Source organism: Thermobia domestica, chromosome 15 (assembly GCF_964235325.1).
Source record: "Thermobia domestica chromosome 15, izTheDome1.hap1.1, whole genome shotgun sequence".
Classification (NCBI taxonomy): Eukaryota; Metazoa; Arthropoda; class Insecta; order Zygentoma; family Lepismatidae; genus Thermobia; species Thermobia domestica.
In genome coordinates, this window is record NC_137468.1 from 70,752,585 (window position 1) to 70,777,993 (window position 25,409).

Below are 25,409 nucleotides of genomic sequence, written 5' to 3' on the forward strand. Positions count from 1 at the left end.
GTTTATTTTCAGGATACTTAATAGTAGTTAAATTCTGTTCTACCTAGTAAGAGATTTTCAAAAGGCTCATCCCACGTTACAGAAGGTCAATTCACCTAAGATGGTCGAAGTTTGTGCGCTCACCTGCTCACGACAATCCCTTCCTCCACCAACGGTTGTGCTCGATGTGGTGGCCACGAGCCTGGACTATAGCACTGGAACACAATTTCCACTGAAGCAGTGCGCGTCGAAGGAGTGTGAGGGGAATTGTAGACCACACCGCTTGACAAGCTTTCCAGAGTCCCGCTATGATGGAGGCCTTGTTTCAGAAGCCCAAGGCGCAGAAATCCATCGGCGACGCATCTGGTGACCACAGGTATGGACGAGAAGGGTATAACAGACACACCAGTCTCCGTGGCCATACGCCGATAATACGCGATAGAACTGCGAGCAGTCTGACTGGATGCTTTGTCCATGTGGATCCCACACCTTCCGGGTGTCCCTGTCATACAACTGCGGGATGTGCGTTGTGTATAAGTGTTCCATAATGTTCGTTTGAAAGTAGGCTGCATTCACCCTGAACTTCGAATCCACACGATGCATTGGCAACTTCCCACGGGAGCAGAAACCTGCCACCACCTGAAACCTTTCGAAAACTTCTCGCGACATTCACGGACGAACTTGTCGCGGCCCTTCGCATCATATGGTGAATAAAAAATGGCCCTGGGCTTATTGGTGTCATCAAGGTAGATCCAAGGCTTTATCCAGATTGACAATCTACTGCCATTTGTCACCTGAGAGGTACTGTTCATACAACTTTCTTGCGTTCGTGAATCTCTCTTGAGTGTACCTTGGTGATAACTTTTGCCCCATCGCCTTATGACGATTTCTCAGTCCCAAATTGTTCTTTATGATACAATACACTGTACTCTGTGATATCCTGCATGAGGTGGCAAGGTTGCTTTGGGTGGGTAGATTCTCCTTCACAACTGATGCCCTGATGTTTCTCAACGCGTGGTGTCCTGGCAGGACATAGCCGTTTCCTTTTCACTTTCACGACTTTATCTTGATATTTAGGCCCGGTGCTTTTACAGCACCGGCTTATCCTTACTACTGTACGCCTGCTGATATTGTTGCCCCTTGCCGCACACATTTTCACAATCACTGACGCACTGAACTGTGCATCGGAAAGTGCACATATGTACTCTTTCCAATACGGTGTCACTTTAACATACATAATAGCTGTTCACCACAACTTCCACATAGCGTTGTACGTGACTACTGGATTCACGGGCTACTGACTTCTGGTTCCTTCTCCTACGCTGTGCTCATCATCAGCTCTGTAAAACTAGCCACCTTCGGTGAATTGACCTTCTGTATCTGAAAGTGCGGAAAACTGTATTATGTTTTCTTTTTATTTAGTAATGGAGTATGTATGACTAAAGAATCCCTCCATGATGCCGAAGGTTTGGCAGCCTAGCGGAATACCACCCACTGAAGGTGGTACTGGCGAAGTCTTGAAACCGTTTATATAATAACAAACGTAAGGATTAAGTATAAAATAACTTTTGATGATTTATTCATGTATTATTTATTTTGATATTTCAAACGCGCTGACTGCGTTTCTTTATCATCAGAGTTGTACTAATTTGGGGAATTACTGTACAATTATTGGGGTAAATTTTAATTCTTACATTATTATAATTTTATATTTCAATATGTAACAATCAAACATTGTTATAATTTACAGTTTAATTTAGAAGTATATCATCAATTTTCTTTATTATTATTTATTTATGGTTTCGTTCTCTTCACTTTTTTCCCATCCTTGTCTTCATGTGGAATATAGAAACACAAGAACGTTAGGTGTATCTTTGTCATTTAAATATTGAAAATGGATCCTATGGCATCCATTACGAAGTGATTATATAGTAAAATACTATTTCTTTCGATTATATAGTAAAATACTATTTCATGTTGGCCTTTCTTTCTTTTGCATTTTCTTCCTTTCTTCCTCTTTTATTGTACACTGACGATTGATCTAAAGTATCAGTGATTTTTTTTTTAAGTGTTCTCAAGTATTTTGACTTTCACAAGGATGTGCTTTATTATAATTGTATACGGTAAGTAGCTTTGTATAGATGAGTTGCCCAGTTTATTCTGATTTTTTAAAATTCATATTCTAATTTTCGTCCATATTATACAAACTTTTAACTTCTAAAAAGTGAAAATCTTATACTAAGTTTTCTATTCAAAAAAAAAAAAAATAAAAAAAAAAAAAATAATAATAATAATAATAATAATAATAATAATAATAACGGGACTCACTGAAAGCAAATACAGAAACAAAACCAATTGAGAATGCTCCAGAATTGCTAGAACGAATTTAAATAATCTTTTTGAAATTCATATGAAATTTTATATTAAATTTACTTGATTAAATTCAATACTTACATATTTGGAATCTGCGTATTAGGGGATCTACTGAATTAGCTATATTGAGCTGTCACTTTTTGTCACCATATATACTGAAAACGCAGATATAACCAGTAGCCACCGGTTGCTATTTGGTACCAAAATTATCACCCACCATCCTCTTAGATATTGATCAACACCAACATCATCTCTCTATGACTTATGGTTCCCAAGGTATCGCTTCTTAAATCTCCGGAAATCGGCACATTGTTAGCAATATTTCGGAAAGAGTAAGAGCGATGAGAAGATTTCCATCACTTCTTTAGATAATTTTTGATGCTCTATCGAATGGAGGGCTCAAAATTAAAACATGTGCAAATAACAGACAGACAGACACAGAGAATTCACTAACGAACTTATCCATCTAAATATTTCGATGTGCTTTGTAAGTTGAATTATTTAATGTTATAGTGGAAGCGCATGATATGCTTACAATTAACTTCACTCTAGTAGTTCTGAACAAAGTTACAATAATTTTCTACTGACCTTAGCAAATGCATTTCTACCATATTCAGCTTCAGAGACGGTGTGAGCCTTTTCCATCACTTCCCCTCTAGCTGCAATAACCCTATGACACAAAGCTTTCTTAAGATCAGCCTCTGTCACATTGAGAAGAGAAGACACAGTCCCAAGAATTGCTGGATTTTTGATTACGGTCTCGTCATTCTCAGAACCAAAAGTAATATTGCCCTGAAAATAAGGTTTTTAAAGGAAGTGAACACTACTTTAATACATTAAGTTTGGCATGAACACCTTAATAATAATTTTACGTACCTCTGTTTCCATATAAAATATATTTTGAGTATCTTTGGTGAGTCTATCGCACCTTAATCGGTGGGATCTTAAAAGATGAAAAGAGTTACTGCTTCTTATTAGTAAAAGGAACTTCCTTAACTCCGTAATTGAAAAAGGTTTTCACTACTTGCAATGATATACTGTTATGAAAATATTTTTCATTAACGGAAAAAAGTGACCTTGCCAGTAAGAAGTGTATGTTCTTATGTTTCACGATCAGAAAGAATATTTTAAAAAATTACAGAGCAGAGGGTAGTTAAAAGGTCACTTAATACCATCTTCGAAGTTTCACCTAAAATACTGACATTTAACTATCAAAAGGAAAACACGGGAAGTGTTCTACCCTAATGAATTTAATATTGATATGTTACGCTGCCGGGTGGTAAAGGGGTGTGGAGCATGCCTGCTGCTATAACGCGACTTTGTCCTGGAACTTTTATGATAGACTGTAAAGTCGTCGGCAATAATGGCTTCCATTTTATAGGATTTACTTCCTCAATAACTTCGAAATGAAAGTAAAGTTGTTTGAGTCCTCGAAAATAGTCTCTTCCTTAAGCTATAGAAGACGTTCTTGAATAACTGTTTGCAGTTCGAAATTATTGACAAGAAATTGTATTTTTTTTTTTCTGCTGAAACGCTCTAATTTGGTGATTTATTTTATGAGATACTGCCTTCAACATTACTTCTCCGTTTATTCTAGAATGAAAATATTTGATAAATCAAATTATAACTTGCTGATAAGGATGCCACTTCAACATGGCTTACTCAACAAATTTTGTCGTTCATAACAATTTTAACACTAAGGAAACTATGCACGAAGAAAGAAAAATAAAAATTTGATATCTTCTTATTTTACTTCAATTCTAAAAGAACTTAAATACCTGCAAATACAAGTAACTTACACAGTTCAAATTATATATGAATATTCTTAGGTTTACATTTGAACTCAGAAAGGAAAGGGGAAACAAAATTCTAGATCCATATTATAATAGCACGCTCGCTTAATGGAGAAAATTTTTTCAAACCATGTAACAATATTACGTTTATGAATATATGAATACAATTTTTGACTTCTAAACTACAATCTAAGTTATGTTTAGTCACTACAAGTTCATCTACACAAGAATTTTATTCTGTATCAAGCTAAATTTTTGTAATTACGTTGTCCGAGCCTTAAATCCAATTAATTCTCTATTTCTAACGGTATTATTATCATCATCACTGCTTTCTGGTATTGAATTAGCCTGTTTCTAAAACTTTTCTGGTTATTTTAAACTGTCCAATATTTTATATGAACAGATCTCGTGAGCAATTTTAGAACTACTAACTGTTTAACTGAATCCCACAAACATAATATATTATCATCTGGTGAGAAAATTAATCACTTACCAAGTGCAATATTGCAGCAACTATTTTCCATACTGTATCGATTTCACTACTCGTAAAGCCCAAAGTTCTGAACGCTGCCATTGTACTTTTGTAATCTGATCTATCACTAATTGTGTCTACTTTATGTGCTTTGCCTTGTTTTACGTAGTAATACTCTTCTGCATCACGCTTTACACCAAGTTTACTGAGTTCCGTTTCACCTGCTCCATAAAGTAACTGGATAAGAGAAAAAATAGTAAAAAATTTGGTAACTATTACAATCTTTCTAAATTATATAATTATTTTGTTTTGCCTTTTGTGTCTTTAAATTCTTCTCACCAATTAATTGGAACTTAATTTCTGAAGTCTTTTTCAGGGTGTTGGTTTAGTAGAAAGTCGAACTGATATGTATTATATTGTAAATTATGATATAAAACTCAAAGTAGCTAAAATTTACAATGGTTGTATTATACATTATACTCAAAAAGGGAGGAATCAGCCGATTCTTAACACACCAATTTCTCTATAGGTGCGAATTCAATGATACATAACGCGTTAAAACTGCATGATTGGACCAAGACTGAAACCCGGGATCCTCCAACGTACCTTGCCGATGTGTTAACCACTACGCTACCCAGCTCGCTTCCTCCCTTACTCTTGATATCGGGTTCAGGAATGTGGTACAAACTATGTGGCCTGAGTAAATGAACAACGATTTCAAGAGTGAGGAAATATACGCCTGTTTAGGAAGCGTAATGATTAACGCATCAGGATGGTACGCCGAAGATCCCAGGTCCGAGTACCGATCCAGTCGTACAATTTTCACCCTTATGACGTAACTTTAGTTTTACATGCCAAATAATAGTCACATTTTTTCAAAAATTTTTAAGAGAAGTACCCAGTGATGAGAAGGAAACAAAAACTTTCAAAAAGAGAGTAAAATAAATATTCACATTTATTTTTTCGTTAAAATCTGTGGTAAGAACAGATAACTGGAATTTAAAAACTACTTTTACAATAAACTAATACCTACATTACATATACACAATGCAGAGCAGAGATTTAAAACAAAGTACATGAATAAAATATAAAAAGGAACACATTTTTCAGACATATTATACTGAGCAGTTGTATATTACAAGTAGTATGTGCATGACAGTTTGGAGATGTCAAAGAACAGAAACAGCCTGTTAGTAATAATGTATATTTTTCATATAGTAGATCAATAAATAAATAAATTATTTCGGCAGATTAAAAACTATCAACTTGTATCAGATTGGCAACAAACGACCCACTTCTTAGCGCCATAAAACATTCTTGAAACCTATGTATGACAGTTTGTCCTCAAGCGTGTCATTCTGTTCAGTTCTATATACTTATCGCCTTATGATATATATATATATATATATATATATATAGGTATGAAGACCTTAAGTAAATTAAAATCTAAGTGCCATTTGAACAGTTTTGAGATAATGATGTTTTTCCTCCAGGGAGAATTTGTACCGTGCGCATACACCTCATGCATTCTATTGGCAATGATCTGGACTACTACGCACAGGTTTGGCACTTAGATCCGAATATACTTAAACTGGCTTGGCCCATAGACCATCATTCCGGTTATAACTCTATAACTCGAAACTTCAGAAAATGGCACTTAGATCGAAATTTACTTCAAGGCTTCATATATATATACAGGGGCGAATCCAGGATATGATCAAGGGAGGGGCTAAACCATATTTTGCCGTTTTATCCAGTGTAAAGCAGGATTGAAGCCCATTTTATCTAGTATAACCTGAGCGTCAAGGGGGGCGGGCTACAGCCCCTATAGCCCCCCCCCCCTTAGATCCGCCAAGCATCTCATAAATAACAGAACTTTTAGAATGCCCGCCACTTCTGTTCTAGTAAATTAGGAGCACTGAATGATACACAATTGTCATCTATTGTTTTTGTACTTAGTAGGCACGGAGCGCCGAAGAGCACATGATCGTCATCTATTTTGTGAACAGGTAAGAACTTCATGGACTTGTTCCGAGAAAAGTTCCCTGTCCGGGTGAGTTTTTGTAACAGTGACGTGAACTGGCAATCCAGATCTTGTGATCTGACACCATGTGATTTCTTTCTGTGAAGGTATTTGAAATCTCATGAGTACGCCAACCAAGCACGATCACTTCCATAGCTCAAGGCAGAGATTCAGCGTGTAATTTCCAAACCAGAGGTGCAAGTATGCCTAAAAGTTACGGGAAATTTCATTGAAAGAACAAGAGTGTACTTGCAGAGTTGTGGAGAGCATTTAAGTAACATAATCACAGGTAGAATACTGTAAAAATATGTAAATTACTTAGTTTCATCTATAAATTTCTAAGTTCTTTATGGGAAACCGTATACTTCAGAAACTGAAGTTTACTAGTTACTGATAATTGTATGACATATCTCATTAACCATACTGTTTACTGTGGTCTTGCTAAATCATACTGACGAGGCTGATGATGGTATGCTTCAGTACCAGTTTCATCTTAAAATGTGGCGTGGTTCTTGTACAGCCCCAGTTTTTAGATTAAACTATTGAAAACTACGTACGAGCTTTTATACTAGATATACCATTTTACTCAGCTCAATAAGATTATTCATTGGCACATGTCTCATTCTTTCTGTTAACGGATAATAAAAGTGAAACATGAAATGACATGAAATCTTTAAGTTTTACGTCCCACGTTTAAGCCGGTTAGGCTAAAGGAGACTATGATAATGAGAAATGAATGAGATGGTGGAATGAACAAAGTGGGAGGAAACGGGAGAACCCTGAGAAAACCCACGAGCACGGCGTTTGTCCACCACAAAGTCCACACGGCGCGAGCTGGGATCGAACCAGGGACCCCAAGCACCGGAGGTGAATGCTCTGAACGTGAAACATTTTAATATTTTGAACTGTAATAAAAATCTGACTGTAGCGACGAAAATTTCTTGATTTAATTTCGTATGGATCAAAATGGAACTTGAAAAAGATATGTAATGACCTTTTATTTATTTATTTATTTAACCCACTGTACAGTAGATTTCAAACTAATTGGAAACCATGTTTCTTCACATATTTTTCTACTCGATTACTTAAACAATATATTCTGAAACACAAGCTTGCAAGACAGCCTTCGATGAAATGAACATCATATGTGTATACTGACAACAATCTATAAAAAGCAGCGTTTCTTACACTGTGGTTCTCAAGGGTTACCCTTGTGGTTCTCTTAGATTAACATTAGTTTAAAAATTTATGTGAATTGCGAATAACACATACTAGCTGAAAATTTTAAATGTGTTAACTATATATTATATGAATTATAAAATACTCTTGATAGCCTATTTTTTCTATTAATACTAATATAAAATTAGGGAATTTTAATCAATATTATTTTTTAAAAAAGTAAATAAATGTACTCATATATGGTTTTAAAAAGACATATTGCTTTCGAAGAGAAGAAGAGTAGTGTGGTCCGTAAAACATTCTGATTTAATAAAAGTGAACCAGAAAAAAATTTGAGAAATGCTACTTTATGGCATGGTTCCCGATTTGTTCTGACTAACGACACTGTGACACACTTCTTTGCATTTTAATAATAATAATTATAATTATAATTATAATGATAATAATAATAATAATAATAATAATAATAATAATAATAATAATAATAATAATAATAATAATAATAATAATAATAATAATAATGTAATCCTTTAAGTTTCTATAAAGTAGTGGCTCCATGTAATACTGAATAATGTTGCTGTTGCTGGACTGGTACAGCCTGTTTCAAAGTTGATTTTAACTAATATTAACTGATTTAATAATATTATCATTATTAAACCATGCTTTCTCCGGCATTTTCACGTTTTGATTTTTAAAATAGGGAGATTAGTATTTAGTCTAATCTTGATGAATCTTTGGTAGCTAAAGCAGAGGGCCATCTCGCTGCCCAAACCAAAACGCAAAAACACAGGTTTGTTCTTCATAACCTTGGTATTGCACTTCTCTCATTTTCTAAATTTATTGCTAATTATCTTAGTAATATATATCCTATTCATTATTCAATGAATTTAATTATTATTTTTATTCATGTCTTAAAATTTACAGATCTACCTTCATGACTTTTTTTTAACCTATTCTCTATGTGTTATTTAGAGCTTAAATCAAGTAAGCTTTCTTTTTTGGTTATTGCATGTCATGAAGAAAAAGAAGCATTTCAGCTGAGCTGTTATTTTTGCTTCTTTTCCCTATCATTTCTTTGTTTTGTTAGAAGCTATGCCTTAATCATACATTCTTTGCTTGGTTGTTGATATCGAAAATAGATGGATTCAGCATAAAGCTGGTATATAGTCAATTGCGAAGAAAATACTGCTTGCTTAAAAGCAAAACTACATCTAGGTGAAAATAAAATGAAATAAAAATAGCTAAATATCCCTTAACCTGTATGTCGTCTATATATCTATCTATCTATCTATCTATATATATATATATATATATATATATATATATATATATAATATGCAAATTTTTCATTGCTTTGATCGAATTTACTAATAGTTACTAATAAATAATTACAATTCATCTAATATGTAATGTCTCCGGGCTTAATATTCTAGATCACCTTACAATTACTTAACCACCGATCAAGGGTGGGCGGTTTGGGTTTTTAAAAATCTGCATGTTGAATTGCATGTTGAACTGGGATCAAAATAGGCTTAAATGGCATTGTTTCTCTATAAATTTGGAGTCCAGAACCCAAGCTCTGCATCATGTTGAACTGTCTGGAGCTATTGAAATAACTATACTTAAGAACTATAAACTGTTTTCCTAGGATCGAACAGTAGGCGTAAGCCACAGATCAAGCACTCCACCATGTTGCTATATCCTTGCGGTTTATTCATTAAATCTTATTAATTAAGCTTAAAGGAAGTTTCAATAGAGTTTAATTTTACCACTCTTGAATGTGAATTTATGTGTCTGTGAATGTATTGTCTTATGCACTTGGAAAGCTTAGCACAAACAGATTTCTCTGACACATATCTGGTAAGTTCTGACGAGGATGAATGGTCCAATTGCATGCTTTTGATTACTGCTCAGCTCCGACCCTGATATAGTTCCTGTTGGTGAATTGTTACCTCCGAGACAGAATATTGATGACTAGTAGTCCTTTACTAGTCATATAGTGGTTATGCCGAACATCAATTGTTTCGGCGGTGTTCAACTTGAAAAGAGTACAACTTTTCGTTGTGTCCATGATGATGATGATGATGGACAGAGATCTTATGTGAGTACCGCTGTGCTGAACTCACTCCATGACCTTCCTAAACTGCATGAACTCCCAGATAACTCCCTCTTTCTTGAAATTACCTAATATTTTATATCAGGATCTTTGCTGAGGTTGATAATCTAAAAACCTGTGGACGTGACGTAAAGCCACGTGCAGTAATAAAAGTATTCTGAATCCGGGCTCCAGAAGTTCCAGAACAAATTTAGGAATTTAGAAAGAAAGAAGTATGTCTGTGCCAGCTTTTGCAATGAGTTCAATTATGTAAGTAAAGCTGCCATAAGCGCATAAGACAAATTCATAGACATGATTGTATAACAGTTACATCGTGATCTAATTCTTTAGATACAATTGTATACAATTGAACTTATTTCCGTATTTTATATTTCATAAATTAAATATGAGAATCAGATTTAACTTGAAAATAAAATCTAAGGTTGGTACTACTACATTATTAAGACTGTTCATGCTTTTTAAATTATAAAATTTCGTGACAACATTAACTACCGACGACAAATGTTTAACCTACCTGATAAAAAGAGTGGAAATTCCGTTCCCCCGGCTGCTGAACAATCACTCTCGATTTCTCTAAAAGATAGTTGTTGATGTGTCCACCGATAGGATCCCCTTTGAAGTCGAAATTTATGTCCATGTATTTTCCGAATCGTGAAGAATTATCATTGCGGTTCGTCTTTGCGTTTCCGAAAGCTTCTAAAATCGAATTAGATTGAAGCAGCACATTCTTCACCCTACGGATAACAGTTGATGTCATACTATGTATTTAAGAAAATCATACAACATAAAAGGGAAAGAAAAAGGGACAAAGGAGAGACAGTAGCCACAAAAGACAAGGAAAAAAAGTAACTGTGTATGGATTTAATAATTAATGTAATTTAATACTATGTAACTACACTATAAGGTTCAAATACTATTTTTAATACGCAAAATAGAGAACATATATATATATATATATATATTTTAAGGTATTTTATATCTGGGAATCTATTTTCCACCGAACATTCTACATATACTGCTATTATACCGAATATTATGCATACGTATCTCTACAATATGTACAGCTACATCTCAAAGGAGCCCACAATCTACTAATGCAAAATGAGTTTAGATCAGATTTTGTCAAAATCAATCTACTGTTTTCAAAATCCTCATTAAAAGTGCGATATGTACAAAACTTAGATTGTTCATCTTTTCTGTAGACTATCCGATTTCGATTTATATGATTGTAAGTACTATCACACTAATTAAATATAGTTAACTTTAACAAGCAGCTTTGTCTCCTGTTTCTTCTCAAGATCATAAAAATTACATATACATGCAATTTTATGGACGTATAGAACACATTTCAAAATTTACACCATGCTACCTATTAAAATGTTTTCTTTATGGTGAAATACACAAACACATTGGACCTTACATATTGGTTAATGCTGCTATATCCTGAAATGTGAACAGCCTAACATCTTTATAAGTAGTTTAGAAAACATCCTAATGAAAGGTATTCGATGTTATGAAAATATTATATATATATATATATATATATATATATATATATATATATATATATATATATATATATATATATAGAGAGAGAGAGAGAGAGAGAGAGAGAGAGAGAGAGAGAAGGAATTACGAGTGAAATTGATTATCACTTCAGGAACACACAAACGGTTAGTATTATGTACATTTAGAGAATTTGACCTAAACTAATTTCCACAACATACGGCTCTTCTCAACATTGTACACTTTGATAATATGCATCAGAAAACTACCGATTTCTCTCATTAGAATTATTGGTCAGGACTTCGTAAATTACAACATACATTAAACTAAATCTCAATTCTCTGACGTTCCTTGTCGTAAGAGTAAAATTTAAATAGTATACATATATATTTGGACCCCTCGACAGTCAGATGAGTAAACCATCAGTAAGCTTCTGTGAATCTACCTTTGTAATCTCCACATTTAGGTCAGCTGAAGAATAAACAGTGTAAGAAGGGAGATTAATTGTTTGAAGTTACAACAACCATTAGAACAGCGCGACATAATTTGTTGCCAAGTTATAACAACCATTAGAGTTAAGTTTATTTTGAGTTTAACGTCCCGTTCAACAGCGAGGCTATATGAGACGTGGACCTGTTGATTAACGTGAAATCCGAACCACATGAGCTCCAGCCGGGAATCGAACCCGGGCCTCCCACGCCAAAGGCGCGTGCGCTAACCGCTTAGCCACGAAGGAGCTCAACAACCATTAGAACAGCACGACATAATTTGTTGCCAAGTTCGCATGCCCACTATAAAAAATGGACATCCATACTATTTTCACCCTCCTGTCCAACGAAGAAGTTTATTGAGTATGCAGCATATTACGTAAGAGCACTTATTTGCACACAACTTCAAAGCTACAATTCTAGAGTTCAAAATGTCATCAAATATTCCAATATATAAATCTAAAACGAACAAAAGGTGTAACAATGTTAATATACGTGAAGAAAAGATATAATAAAAATAGATTCTATGAATATTTAAAGTAATGCACTAATAAATGATCTAACACGCTTCATTTTATCCTTACAACATCGTTACAGACGAGGGAAACGTCACTGACATTAATTATGATCGTGGACGTGCGAACTTGCAACAAATTATGTTGTGCTCCTGTAAAGGTTGCACAGTTGCTTCAAATGATTAACCTCTTGTGTTTAATTTTCCATTTAAAATTAGTTACTTCGCTCCTCCTCTTCTTTTCTTTAATATGCCATCTACTCTTTAGTTGCCTTAAATGTATGCACACAATAAAGGTAAATTTTAACTTGAATTTATTGATAACTCCACTTATTAGCTTTCCAATGAGTCCAATTATTCCATTTAGTCATTTATTTGCTTGTTTTAATTTATTTATATGTTGCATCTTATGAACAAAGTTCTGGGATATAAACAAGAAATATTTATGAAAAAACTTCTAACTGGTTCCCAGATATAAAGGTAACATAAAGGATGCCCCCATTAAGCACAAGTTATACAAGGCCCAAGGACTGGATGGAGGTAAACTCAGCACTTTCTAGATTTCGGTACAAGCAGAAGATAATGTAACTACCACCATACTGTGGCCGCCTTTACCAGCCTTTCCCATTTCACAGAGGCTGGATGAACCTCTAAGCCGTTTTAAAATAATAGCAGAACAAGAAGAAATCAATTCCCCACCAGATATCGAACTCGGATCGCAGACTGGTACAGTTCGAAGCATAGAACATGTTACAAAAAATTTAAGTCCAACTTAGGAACAAGAGTGACTAGAAGAAAAATCAATAAGAATGGTCGGGATTCGAACCTAAGACCATCCAAATAGGAATTCCTTACATTAAACTTTCATGTAACAGACAACGACGCAAAGTATTTGGCACTATTTTATCATATAGTTCTATCAAATATAACTTAATGAACACAATAAGAATACATTTTACTGACTTAAAAAAGTGTTCCTGAACAAGGGGAAGTTCATTATACACCCTATAACTAAGCTACAAGAGGTCTGCGTCCCATCTGAACGGCGCATCCATCGAGTCAACGTTTGGAATATCCCTTTCTAGTAGGTAAAGGAAAAGTATGTGACAAGCTACATAGAATTCTCCGTGGCTGAGTGTATAAAGTCATGGATCAATAACTAAAAGGTTCGTGGTTCGGAAGCTAAAGATTTTTAAAATTCTTAATTCTCCAGATCTTAACATCTTTCTCTCCCTTAGTAATCATCTAATGCTCTAAAAAGAATTCTCTATCTTAATTCAACAACTTCCTGATGTAATCCTCGCAGTTCGTAACTTTTCCTTCTTCTGTTTTACAAAGTCACAACTGTTATCATAATACGGATGCTGTCCGATCATTTTTCTCCAATTCTAAACTTGTATATGTAAATCATTCCTTTCTGTCTTCATATTTGAATCTCTCTCTCTCAATGTCATCCATGAACTGTTATGGCTTGGGATCAAACCTTCGACTCTTGAAAGCAAATGTAAGCGCTCTAGCAAGTGTTATCGTAAATATATAGGTTTGCTGTGAAAAGCAACGTCATTTTGGATTTTGTCCGGGTCCGGGACGGAGATTCTCCGCCAACTTAAAAGTTTCATTTTTTTTACTAGTAAAAAAATGAAATGAAATCTTTAGGTTTTCCGTTCCACGATTATACGGGGAGAATAAAAAAGAGACGCTGATGATAAGCAATGAAGGAAATGGGGAAGTGAAAAAGTGGGAGGAAATGGGAAAACTCACGCTCACCATGTTTGTCCACCACAAAGTTTACTTGGCGCGAGCTTGGATCGAACTTTTAAAATTATATTACTACACATTTGATCAAACAATATGTATTTCTCAAGCTCAAGGGAGGGGGCAATTACACCCTTCTGTCCTGTCCAAATGACGCCAACTGGAACATTTGCTTGCAATTACTGACAAGAAATTAATAACACTTTCTGTCAGTAGTTTTTAGAGCTCTGCGCCCACATTCCAGACTTTGGGAAGCACAAAACCTACTGTCATGATTAACAATTTCCATAGAATTCACAAGGAGAATCTTCCTAGGTTGATGTGATATGCAGCCTTTGAAGAAGGGAAAGAATGCAAATAAGAGTGCTTATGAAGCTATGAGAACATTTTGTGACGTTTTGTTTTATTCAGGCTCTATAAAGGCATTTCAGAACAAACGAAGGAAAGAGAGGGTTTTAGAGCGATAAACCTTGTAAACTGGTTCCTGCTTTTTCCGTCTGAACGGAAAGAGTACATTACGTCACACACCGCTTTAGACAGAGAGGTGAAGGAGGGGGTGAGTTGGATTGAATACCGGAAGTAACTAGTCGATGAGAAGTGTAAGCATAAGCACACGGCGCATGAGTTTGTTTCTAAGTTGGACTTAAATTTTTTGTAACATTTTCTATGCTTCGAACTGTACATAAAACGACTTACCAACTACGCCATTATCGCTCTATCCTGAGTATAAAGTATTAATTTTATTTTTATTATTTTTATACCAGGTGTATCAAAGTCCGGAGCCATAGGTCAACTGCATTCTGAGCAAAGATACGAAAAAATGGAAACAGAGAGGTTGTTGGAAATAAAATCATTTTCAATCTAAAATGGAACTCTTCCAAACGCACCGTGCGTTTACGCTCCATATTGGTAAGTTGCTCAATGTTAAATAAGAAAAAGCAATGTCACCAGTTTCCTTGGACCTTCACCGTATCAACAATACATCATTGCTGGGAAACGAATCCTCACACAGTAATGTGGACGTACCGTTTGCCATTTTCGCGTGTTCTTGTGTTCCGTTTGAACAGTCTGGTGCACTAGAAACGTTGCTTTTAGGGCACCTTGTCAGTGTGGAGTCCAAACGGCTCGTATGATTGGAAAAATTTCACCACTTTAGATCCACAACCACTTATTTTCAGTAACTTTAATCTCTTTCAATTTTTTTTTTTTTCGTACCTTTACTCACGACAGACTTGGTCTATGGCCTTGCGTGCCCTTTTGATACATTTGGTATTTTGCTCAATTGCCTGCACTTTAAGTTACCGAAATAAACAAATTAAAAAAAAAAAAGAAAAAAAAAGAAAAGGAATTACAACATAAAAACACACACAGTACATGTCCACAGTATTAAGCTCGGAACAATGAGCCTGAAGCAAAACTGCTTTCAAAATGTTTAATTTCTTTCCTCGTAAAACATGAACTTCTGAAACTAATGTTTAACCCATTTAAGAATTCATATGAACAAATTTACAGAAAAGCTATGGTTCTGTACAAAGGTTTGAAATAAAATATATGATCAGAAAAGCTATGGTTCTTTACAAAGGTTTGAAATAAAATATATGATCAGAAATCACACAAACAAAAATAATCAGTACTAAAATGTATCAAATTAAAACTAAGAACACCTCATTTCAACGTATTTTCCTTTAAACCCCTAATACACAAGTATGTTAGTTTGACATAAATACGTGACTCATTTTATTTTATGAAATAACATTTTTATAATATCGTAGTTTCTTCTTGTTTTTCTTTAGCACTGTGTTGATATTCTACTCTCCTATGAAGTGTGCTCAGTTTTTTTAAGTCATCTATTACCTAGATAATGTACAGAAGAGCTGTGTATTACGAATTCATAAACCTTGCTTATAAACTTACGGTATATTTTCTTCTACACACAAACCTACAGAGAGTGAACCAAATTACGGTAAAACACTATTTTTTTTAATATGAATATCATTGAAGTGAACATTTACATAAAGCTACATAGAATACCAACCTTTCTATTTCCTGTTGCCCACCTACGTTCGTGACAGCAGCTATGTATTTCATAATTATTTTGGAAGCTTCCGTCTTCCCACTTCCCGACTCACCGCTGATAACGATACAAGTGTCTTTTCCTTGTTGTTTCATTACCTTATACGCAGAATCTGCTATGGCAAAAATGTGCGGTGGATTTTCAAAAATCTCACGTCCTGTAAGAAGAAACAATAATTAGAAAAAGGATAAGGAAAATCTAACGCACTTAACAGCGAAATAAGTAAATGAGGCACTCATAAGTTAAAAAAAAAAAAAAAAAAAAAAAAAAAAAAAAAAAAAAAAAAGCGAAAAATGCACCAAAATTTAACTCAAAATAATGTGAATAAATATTCAATGACATCCAAAAGCCAGACTTAAATGATGAATAATCTAGAAAAAAATTATTCTTGCTTGTAGAGGACGCCTCTCAAAGAAAGAAAAGTTAAAATTTTTTCGTGTACTTCCAATAAATAAATTATTTACATCTTATCACTTCATACATTGCCCGATTTTTAGTACCTTACAAATAACAGCCAGAGGAAAGAAATTATTAGTCATACAAATATATACAAATTAATTGTGGCTGGACATTAATAAGATGCTGTTTCAACTTTTATGTTCCTATGTTATGTCTATCTTACAACACTTAACTAAATAAATGCATTTACAAAATAAATAAATAAACGGAACAATTGTTTTATTACTAGGGATGTAATCAGAGCATATTTAGGGAAATAAGGATCATATTTCTGGCCACTCGGTAACTATGGCCATTTCAGCTCGTCAGGCATGAGGGATGGTATTCCTTAGCGATCACACTACCCGAGCAAATAGGAAGGAAGGAAGCAGTCTGGGACCTTTGTTAGGTACCATCCAGGCATTTTCCTGGTATGAATGACGAAAATCCAGGAAAAACATTACTTAGGATGGGTAGCCTGAAAAGGCTTTTATATTTTTCTGACCGAATATCCCCACCAGGAATCGAACCCGGGACCATATTATGTTGTGTTGTGTGTTTATTCAGTTAACATATTATTGCTTGTCAGTATGTTATTTGAACTCTCACACATAGCACAATAAATTCTATATATCACTAACAATTTTTTCCTTGTTTTCATAATTTGTAATTCAGAATAAAAATGTTGCCTATAATGCATACGGAAGTTAAAACAACTGCAAAATTTCAAAAATGTACAGAACCAGCCAAAATGAACCTCTTGATGTGCAACCTTTACGCGTTTTGTTTCAGAAATTCTTTAATTTTGTTTCAAAAAAAGGGTGTGGGATATTTTGAAGTACAAATACTACATACAATTTTGCTAGCTATTTGTGTATTTTTAATAAAATGTACTTATTTTTGTATGTAAGAGATTAAATAATTCTTATTATATCATTGGTTAATGCTTTTGGATTAAAATTGTTTGGTATTGTTTTTGAAATTCAAGGTTTATTTTCGAGGTTTTATTTTATCATCTACATCAACCACTAATTAAATGAGTTTTCGTGTTTTTAGAGAAGCGAAACAAAGTTTGTCTTATCAATTTAAAGCAGGATTTTGAAAATAGCCCGAAATTTCCCCAGCAAAGAAAGTGAAGCAGAAAAAACAGTTTTTTTTCTTTCAAAAAAGCCGGTCTTTTTCCGAGCTCTTGCATCTCTACTACAGTATCAAAGCAAATGGGGATATTGGTCTTGAAGTCTGAAATCTACGCAAAAAGGCATGTTATTAAATGGTTACTATTCTGCAGAAAGCCAACTTGCACTTTATAGATGCATCTATTGTTGCCTTCTTTAAAGTTTCTATAGATCTCGTATTGGCGGCTTTGTTGCTAAAGTTTTATTACGTAGTCTCAAATTTCCAATGCCCTCTGAAAAAGAAATGGTATTTTCTAACCAGCGGATGCCCCACACTTTAGCAGAAATTTTGTACATCCTATGATCTTAGTGAACTTTCCTCGACGAGTCAAAGAGTCACTGAATAAGCACTGCAAGTGACGTAGTAAGTTACACATATTCCAGACTACCAATTCATCGCAACATCAATGATTCACAATGGCTTTACGTGAAAGATATTTCTATCATTTATAAGTGTTCTCCATTTATCAAACCAAGTCAGTCCGAAGACACTTCACATTTCCCCCCCGACTCTCCTTAACTTTCAACGTGTTTTCTTGACTTTCCAGCTTGCAGGAACCATGCTTATGTTCGTATGGATTTTTGCACTTAGATTAATAATTAATCATTTCAAACCATTACAGTAAACAAATAGCAATGTCGCATGTGCATCGTGTGCAGGAATTTGATATGTATGGTGTAAAATTTTCTCAATACTGAAACCGGAAATGGTAGTATATTTCTACTTCCGGTTTTAATGGAAATAGAGAGTGGATATGTAACATTCTTGGAACGCTAAATCGCATTCTCGTTATTATCGTTTTTACTATAGTGATCAACGTTAAAACCGGAAAAAGTTGACTTTTGCCACTTTCGACTTGAATTCACCCCATCAATATGAACTCTATTCCTAACCTTTGACTCTCCACATCCTAGCCAAATATATATATATACGAGGGACGAGGGTCATTGCAAAAGTTATGGCAACTATTTTTTTTTTCTCGAAAATGGTAACGAATTAAATAATTCTGAAATACGCAAGTGTAAGGTTGGTTCATATGTCAACATTATATGTAGAGAGATGGGTGAACATACACACTATCATAAAAATATAGGACGAGAAAAAAGACGAAAAAAATTTGTCGTTTCAAACGTGTTTTACTGTCAATTGCAACAGCACAGGGCAGGAACACGTACCTGTGACATCTTAAGAGTCCCTGCTATCTTGTGAATTCTTGGGGAGACTCCTGCCATGGAATGCACGTAGTTTGTAATGTATTATTGTATACAGTTGCAACTGAAACACTTTTGGAACAACAAATTTTTTTCTCTTCTCGTGCTATATCCTTATGGTGGTATGTGTGTTCATCCATCTCCCTACATGTAATGTTTACATATGAACTAACCTTCCATTTGCATATTTCAGATTTTTTTTTAATTCTTTGTCATTTTTGAGAAAAAAAAAATAGTTGACATGACTTCTAGAATGGCCTCATATATTATATATATAAAATCAAAGTTTTGCTAAAGCAAACTCCTTAAAAATTACCAAGAGCAAAATTGTTGACAAAGTTTTAGACGTACAATCGTCTTCAACTATCGTAGATTATTCATAAAAGTAACGAAAAAAATCACAATACCTTTGTACTGAGAGACATAATCGGCACCATAAATGTTGACTGTCCTATATGGATTAACAGAAACACAAACTTCCCCGATGTATGTGTAAATTTTACCCCCGGTGAACCTGAAAATTAAAATTATTTATTGTAATGTGAACCACTTGAAGAGCAGTCTTAACATTAAACTCAAAGGTACTTACTTTTATTCTTTCAAATTCTTATAGATCGTTCAGAAACTTATATTGAACATCAAATTTTCGCTGTTATCTCCCAGCATTTCCAAGACTTAGGTAACAAACAAACGAAGAAACAAAAGTATTTTCCGTATTCTTTATTTCCACCAAAAATACTGTTCGTTACTTAAGTCTTGGAATGCTGACAGTTGACAGCGAAAATTCGATGTTCAATATAATTTTTTGAACAATCTATACGAATTCAGAGGAGAAAAGTAAGTACCTGAGTTTACTGATGAATTATTTACTCCTGTAAACAAACAAACAAACAAAAAAGTATATTTGGACTTTGTAAAACAATTTACTTTATTTTAAAACAAAGCAAACATAATAGTTTTCATGTAACAAAACGAAATAAATGTAATCAAACAAGAAGAATACACATTTCTCCATTCTTAATCAGGATACTAATGTTTATGTTACTCTCGCATTTAAAAATCTTGAAAAAAGAACCATTTTATATTTATTTTGAAAGCATTTTCTTGTACCTTTAGTTAAAGTACTTCAAGAAACGTTACTCTCTCAGTCGACCTTGCACATAACCTTCAACAACTTCCTATGAGAAATTGCCTCTTTAGGAGGTCAAGGTATCAGTTCTCACCTAAATCTGTATCAGATTCAGACTTTTACAAAACAAACAAACAAACAAACAAAACACACACACACTCACACACCTACCTACATACACACAAAATCAGTATCGTAAGATATTTTAAACAACCATATTATAATTGTCAGATTCAGTCTTTCTCTCAGCGGGTAGCCAAGTAGTATTACCTACCTAGATTTCGAGATTTATATTTCCAGAATACTGTTGAATGTATTATTGGTGTTGTAAAAGAAGACCGTGCAGAAAAGTATAATACTTGAAAATACTTCTTAAATGTATCAAAACAGTAATAGCTAATAGAGACGCATATGTTTAATCTCTTTGTGTTCCTTGTTTGAAACTTTTAATCGTATTCCGGTATTTAAAAAGAAAAAAAAAAAAAGGCGCACGTCGGAAATCTGTGAGTTTTCATGAGACAAATAGCACGAATAGCGTTATCGGTCATTCAGCTATGGTTGGCTGAAAGATGGTCACATGACCTGATCATAGATGTCATTTCTATCTTGATTTTGACAGGGGTATTTTGGCCTACCCCTAAATTTTAGTAGGGGTACATAGTACCACCCCTTAAATTTTGGAAATTACCGAACAAAAAAAATTGGTACAGTAGAGTAGGACTGGGGGTAATAATGTACGTTTGTAAGTTTGGTTGGTATATCTTGTTTCTTTTTATGGGTAAAACATTATCAAAAATTCAAATTTCGGATGTTTTGACATATTTTATCCTCCTTGATGAGGCTTCATTACCTCCTATTGTTGTATGATTGGTATAGTGGTCCATTTCATAGGATATGGGTACACTGATGCTCTCATCTTATATTTTGGGAGGGGTACTAAAGATTAGTGTAAGTTTGGGAACTGTCAGAAAGTACAAATAGGTGAAGGTTCTCTAGGACTCAAATACAAACCTTTGTAAATTTGGTTGATTCACATTGTATCCTTCTATTAAAAGAAGTTTAAAATATATGTAAGTAATATGGCGGGAATTTGAATTAGCATGAGGCGATATTTTGAATCTATTGCCCCAAGGTTTACTAAGATGAGGTTTTATCATGTTATAGTTCAGTACAGGGATCTATTCTCTTCGATATGACCGATACATTGATGCTCTGATCTTCAAGTTTGTAAAGGGTATATCGACCCATCCATTAAATTTACGAATTGTCAAGAAGAAAACGGTATATGTTCTCTAGAACTCGAATATCTATCTATTAAAATGCTACAACAGCAATAAAAGCGCCTGAGCTCCAACCTCTAACTGATGATTTCAAACCTTTGATTTACGGGTATTTGTGATTTCAAGTTTTACAAAGACAAGTATTTTAAAGTATGTGTACTTTAAATAAATTATTTATAAAACAGATCTTTTTCATAAAGTTTATTTTCTAAAATTATTGTTCAAAGCCTTTGTATTTTAATAAGCCTTCTCCAAAATTAAAGCAAATGAATTGTGCTGTCATCTATGGAGTTCTTGTAAACTATACGTTTTTGGGCGTTTATATGTTTGTGGCCAACTCTTTCGACAATATCTCGGAAACTACAGGCTCTAGAAAGATGACGTTTTCACTGATCGATTGCAAATTTTGCATAGATTGTCCAGTTCTAATTGAATATTTTAAAAAAGGCCGTTATTTCTTTATTACATTTTTACGGGTACACTGGAGATGTTGAAATTATAAAAGCAAATTAAAGCACCATATCCTACGCACTATACATTCCAACACAACATAATTGTATACAGGGGTTGCATATCTCTCAGGCATTTGTTTCATGCCCAAATGATATTGAAAAACGAAAGATAACCATTTCTTCAATCTAAGAAAAATTTTCATTGTTTGGAGTGTTTTGCCCAATGAACACCATATATCTCATTATAATCAATTGTGTATGTAATGTATTTGCTTATTACATACTGCATGCAAGAAGAAAGAAAACACTGATCATATATGAATTAAAAACTCCAACCGGAAGTAGACTCAAATCTTGCAAATGGTGCGAGATATTGAAAAAGTAATAAAAAAAATCTCCAATTTATGGTATCTCTTGCCGATTTCTATCAAGACGTCTTTCACTTGTGTCTGTAAAGGGACATATACAGATGTGAGGAATTACAGGGAGATTCATGCTCATATGTGAGTGATGCTCTGTGTAGAGAGTGCAGGTTCAGCTAGTGTATATTTTAAAATGCTAGAAAAGTTCATATATTTGTGGTCAATCGTTTCGACAATGAGTTCTCGGGAATCATAGGTTCTAGAAAGATGCCGTTTTCACTGATCGATTCCAAATTTTGTTGAAATTGTTCAGTTCTTATTGAATCTTTAAAAAAGGCTGGCATTTATTATTACATTTTAAGGGATACAATGGAAGTGTTGAAATTTGAACGAAGTAAAGCATCATATCATACGAGCTATACATTCCTACACCACATATTTGTATACATGGGTTGTATAGCTCTCAGTCGTTTGTTTCATGGCCAAATATTAGTGAAAAACGAAGGATAACAATTTCTTTAGTATAAAATGAATCTTTATTGTTTGGAGTGTTTTGCTCAATGATCATATATCACTGACATTATAATTAATTGTGTATGTAATGTATTTGCTTATTACATACTGCATTCAAGAAGAAAACTCTGATCACACATGAATTAGAAATTCGAACCAGAAGTAGGCTCAAATCTTGCAAACTGCGATATTGAAAAAATAATCGAAAAAAAAAATCTCCGTTTTATGGTACCCTTTGTCGATTTTTATCAAGACGTCCTTCACTTGTGTCTGTAAAGGGACATACAGATTTTGTGGGAAATGACAAGAATATTCATGCTAATATGGGAGTGATGTGGTGGGGTGTGTAGAGAGTGCAGGTTCAGCTAGTATACCTTTGTAAGTTTCCTTGGTTTTACTTCTTCCATTTTACGGGTAAAACATAACCAAAAATTTAAAATCTGGAGATTTTTTATCTGTTTGGTCTTTGCTTTATCATATTATACGGTTATATTGTTTAGTAGCGAGGCTCATTCTCTTTCATAGGGCATGGGCACATAATTCCATCTCAGATTTGGGTATGTAAAGAAAGAAAGAAAAAAGTAACTATCCTATACAACTGCAGTATATACCTTCATAACTTTATTGGTCCTGCTTCTGTCCTACGGGTAAAATAAGTATCAAAAATATACGTAATTAATGTAAATTATAACGTGATGGGTTATTGACATATCTAGAACTTGGATAATACTTTTGTGTATTTCAATGGTTCACGTTAATTCTTTGCATGGGTAATATATATTCTTTGCATGGGTAATATATTCTTTGCATGGTATTTTTTTTAAATTCCGATTTGTGTGTGTTTTGACCTCACCCAAGATAAGACTTTATCATATGATCATATCGATGAGTACAGAACTAATTATGGATGGAATTTAGTATCTCCCCCAACTCGTTTCATGGCTCCAGAACCGAGTACCTTGTTTGTCTAAATTGTGATAAAGGTAGAAGAAAGAAAAAGGACCCTGTGGGGCTTCTAACCCTCTTCGCTTGCTCAGCAATAAGTAAAGTAACTAATACTGGAGATCTTGTATGTGTAAGATTTGGGGTGGATAAATATCAGCCGATACATTTTCTCCAGGTATTTTAAATTACAGTAACAGCAAACAATACCCGCCACCGCCCCTTTCATGTCGTGACCCTTAGGCCACTAGCATACCTCCATTGGATTTTAATTTAGTTCTGCTTACACACTTCCCCTCGTGCATACATACCGATTATATATGAAGTTGCGAAATAAGGATATAATTGCTTTTTTGGGGGGGAAGGATTTTACAAGTAAAGCTTATCAATTTACAAGTCGAGCAAGTGTATGCTCGTGTATAGTGGTTGTTTTCTTCGCAGTCCAAATGTTGCAGATTTGAATTTGTTAGACGTCATCCTGGTTGAGCTTTTCATAGGTTTTACCTCACTTCCACCAAGTGAATACCTGGATAGTAAATTTACAGACCCGCCTATCTCCTTACCCATTGTCATCTATTGTTGTAGATTGTTAATTCCAGGGCAGATTTCCCTTTTAAGCTGACATTAGGAGTTATTTAAATGCACTGGTAATGTTTAAGAAACTTATTTATACACCCGTAAACATAGAAACTACGTTACAAACTGTTAATTATTACTACGCAATTGTAATGCAAAGTAGTGACTACCCTGTACAGCTTGATTCGTATTTTTCTCACTTATTTTCCTTCCACTGTGCTCATCACACAAAGCACTTAGTTTACGGAAAACTCAATGGTTTCATATACAGTTTTGACAGATTTCTAACCGAACTGCTGCGACGCTTTAGAAATGGTTTTGTTAGAGTTTTAAATTTTTTTTTTTTTCACTGAGTGGAAGAACTTTCTAACTAAATATTTTCAAAAACCTTTTGAAAAAAGTTAAACAGATCTGAAAGTAATCAGCCAATGAGATTATACACAGAATAACTTGTCCCCAATTTCATACTCTGAATTGTAAGAAAATTTCAAAGTTTAAAATTGTTGTTGCATATCAGTTGGGTTTAATAGTTATCTGTCAGTAATGTCTGGATTTGTAAGTAATTACATATTTTTTCCTTCATATGTAGGTTCGTCAAATCCTTAAATGTTTGTGATTCACACCTGTAGGGTGCTTCAACTCGTTTCGTATTACATATTTTTACACATTTTGACAAATATTACATACTTCTATGGTTTCTACATATTTGTTACATAAAAATGTTTTAAAACTTTGCGTTTACTGAAATTTTAATTTAAAATTAAAAAAAAAAAAATAAAATAAACTCTCCAACTGTGCAAGGCTTGCATCTAGATTCAATTTTGTCATGTTTATCTTTTCGTTTCTTTACCGAAAGAGAAATGTGTCTCTTTTTTTTTATTTGTCAAACCATGTTTTGCAGAGTTTTCGCCGATAAAAGAAATATAAGAAGAAACAAATAAAAATCCTCCCTCCGGGGTATTTTATACATTAGCAGCGCCCTTTATTCTCAACTCTGGAGGAAGACAGATCACGTGCCTGACAGGCGACTGACCAGGAAATCCCTAAAATGAAGTCTA

General features: G+C 34.1%; 1 protein-coding gene across 1 annotated transcript in view; it reads right to left on the minus strand.

Annotated features, from left to right (window-relative positions):
* Positions 1-25,409, minus strand: part of Myo31DF (Unconventional myosin ID) — an 86,818-nt gene that overhangs the window by 53,374 nt on the left and 8,035 nt on the right. The window contains exons 2-6 of the mRNA XM_081739810.1: positions 19,505-19,611; positions 16,234-16,429; positions 10,450-10,669; positions 4,639-4,854; positions 2,941-3,144 (exon numbers count right to left, since the gene is read on the minus strand). Coding sequence (XP_081595936.1) covers positions 2,941-3,144; positions 4,639-4,854; positions 10,450-10,669; positions 16,234-16,429; positions 19,505-19,611 — 943 coding nt within the window. The remainder of the gene's footprint in view (positions 1-2,940; positions 3,145-4,638; positions 4,855-10,449; positions 10,670-16,233; positions 16,430-19,504; positions 19,612-25,409) is intronic.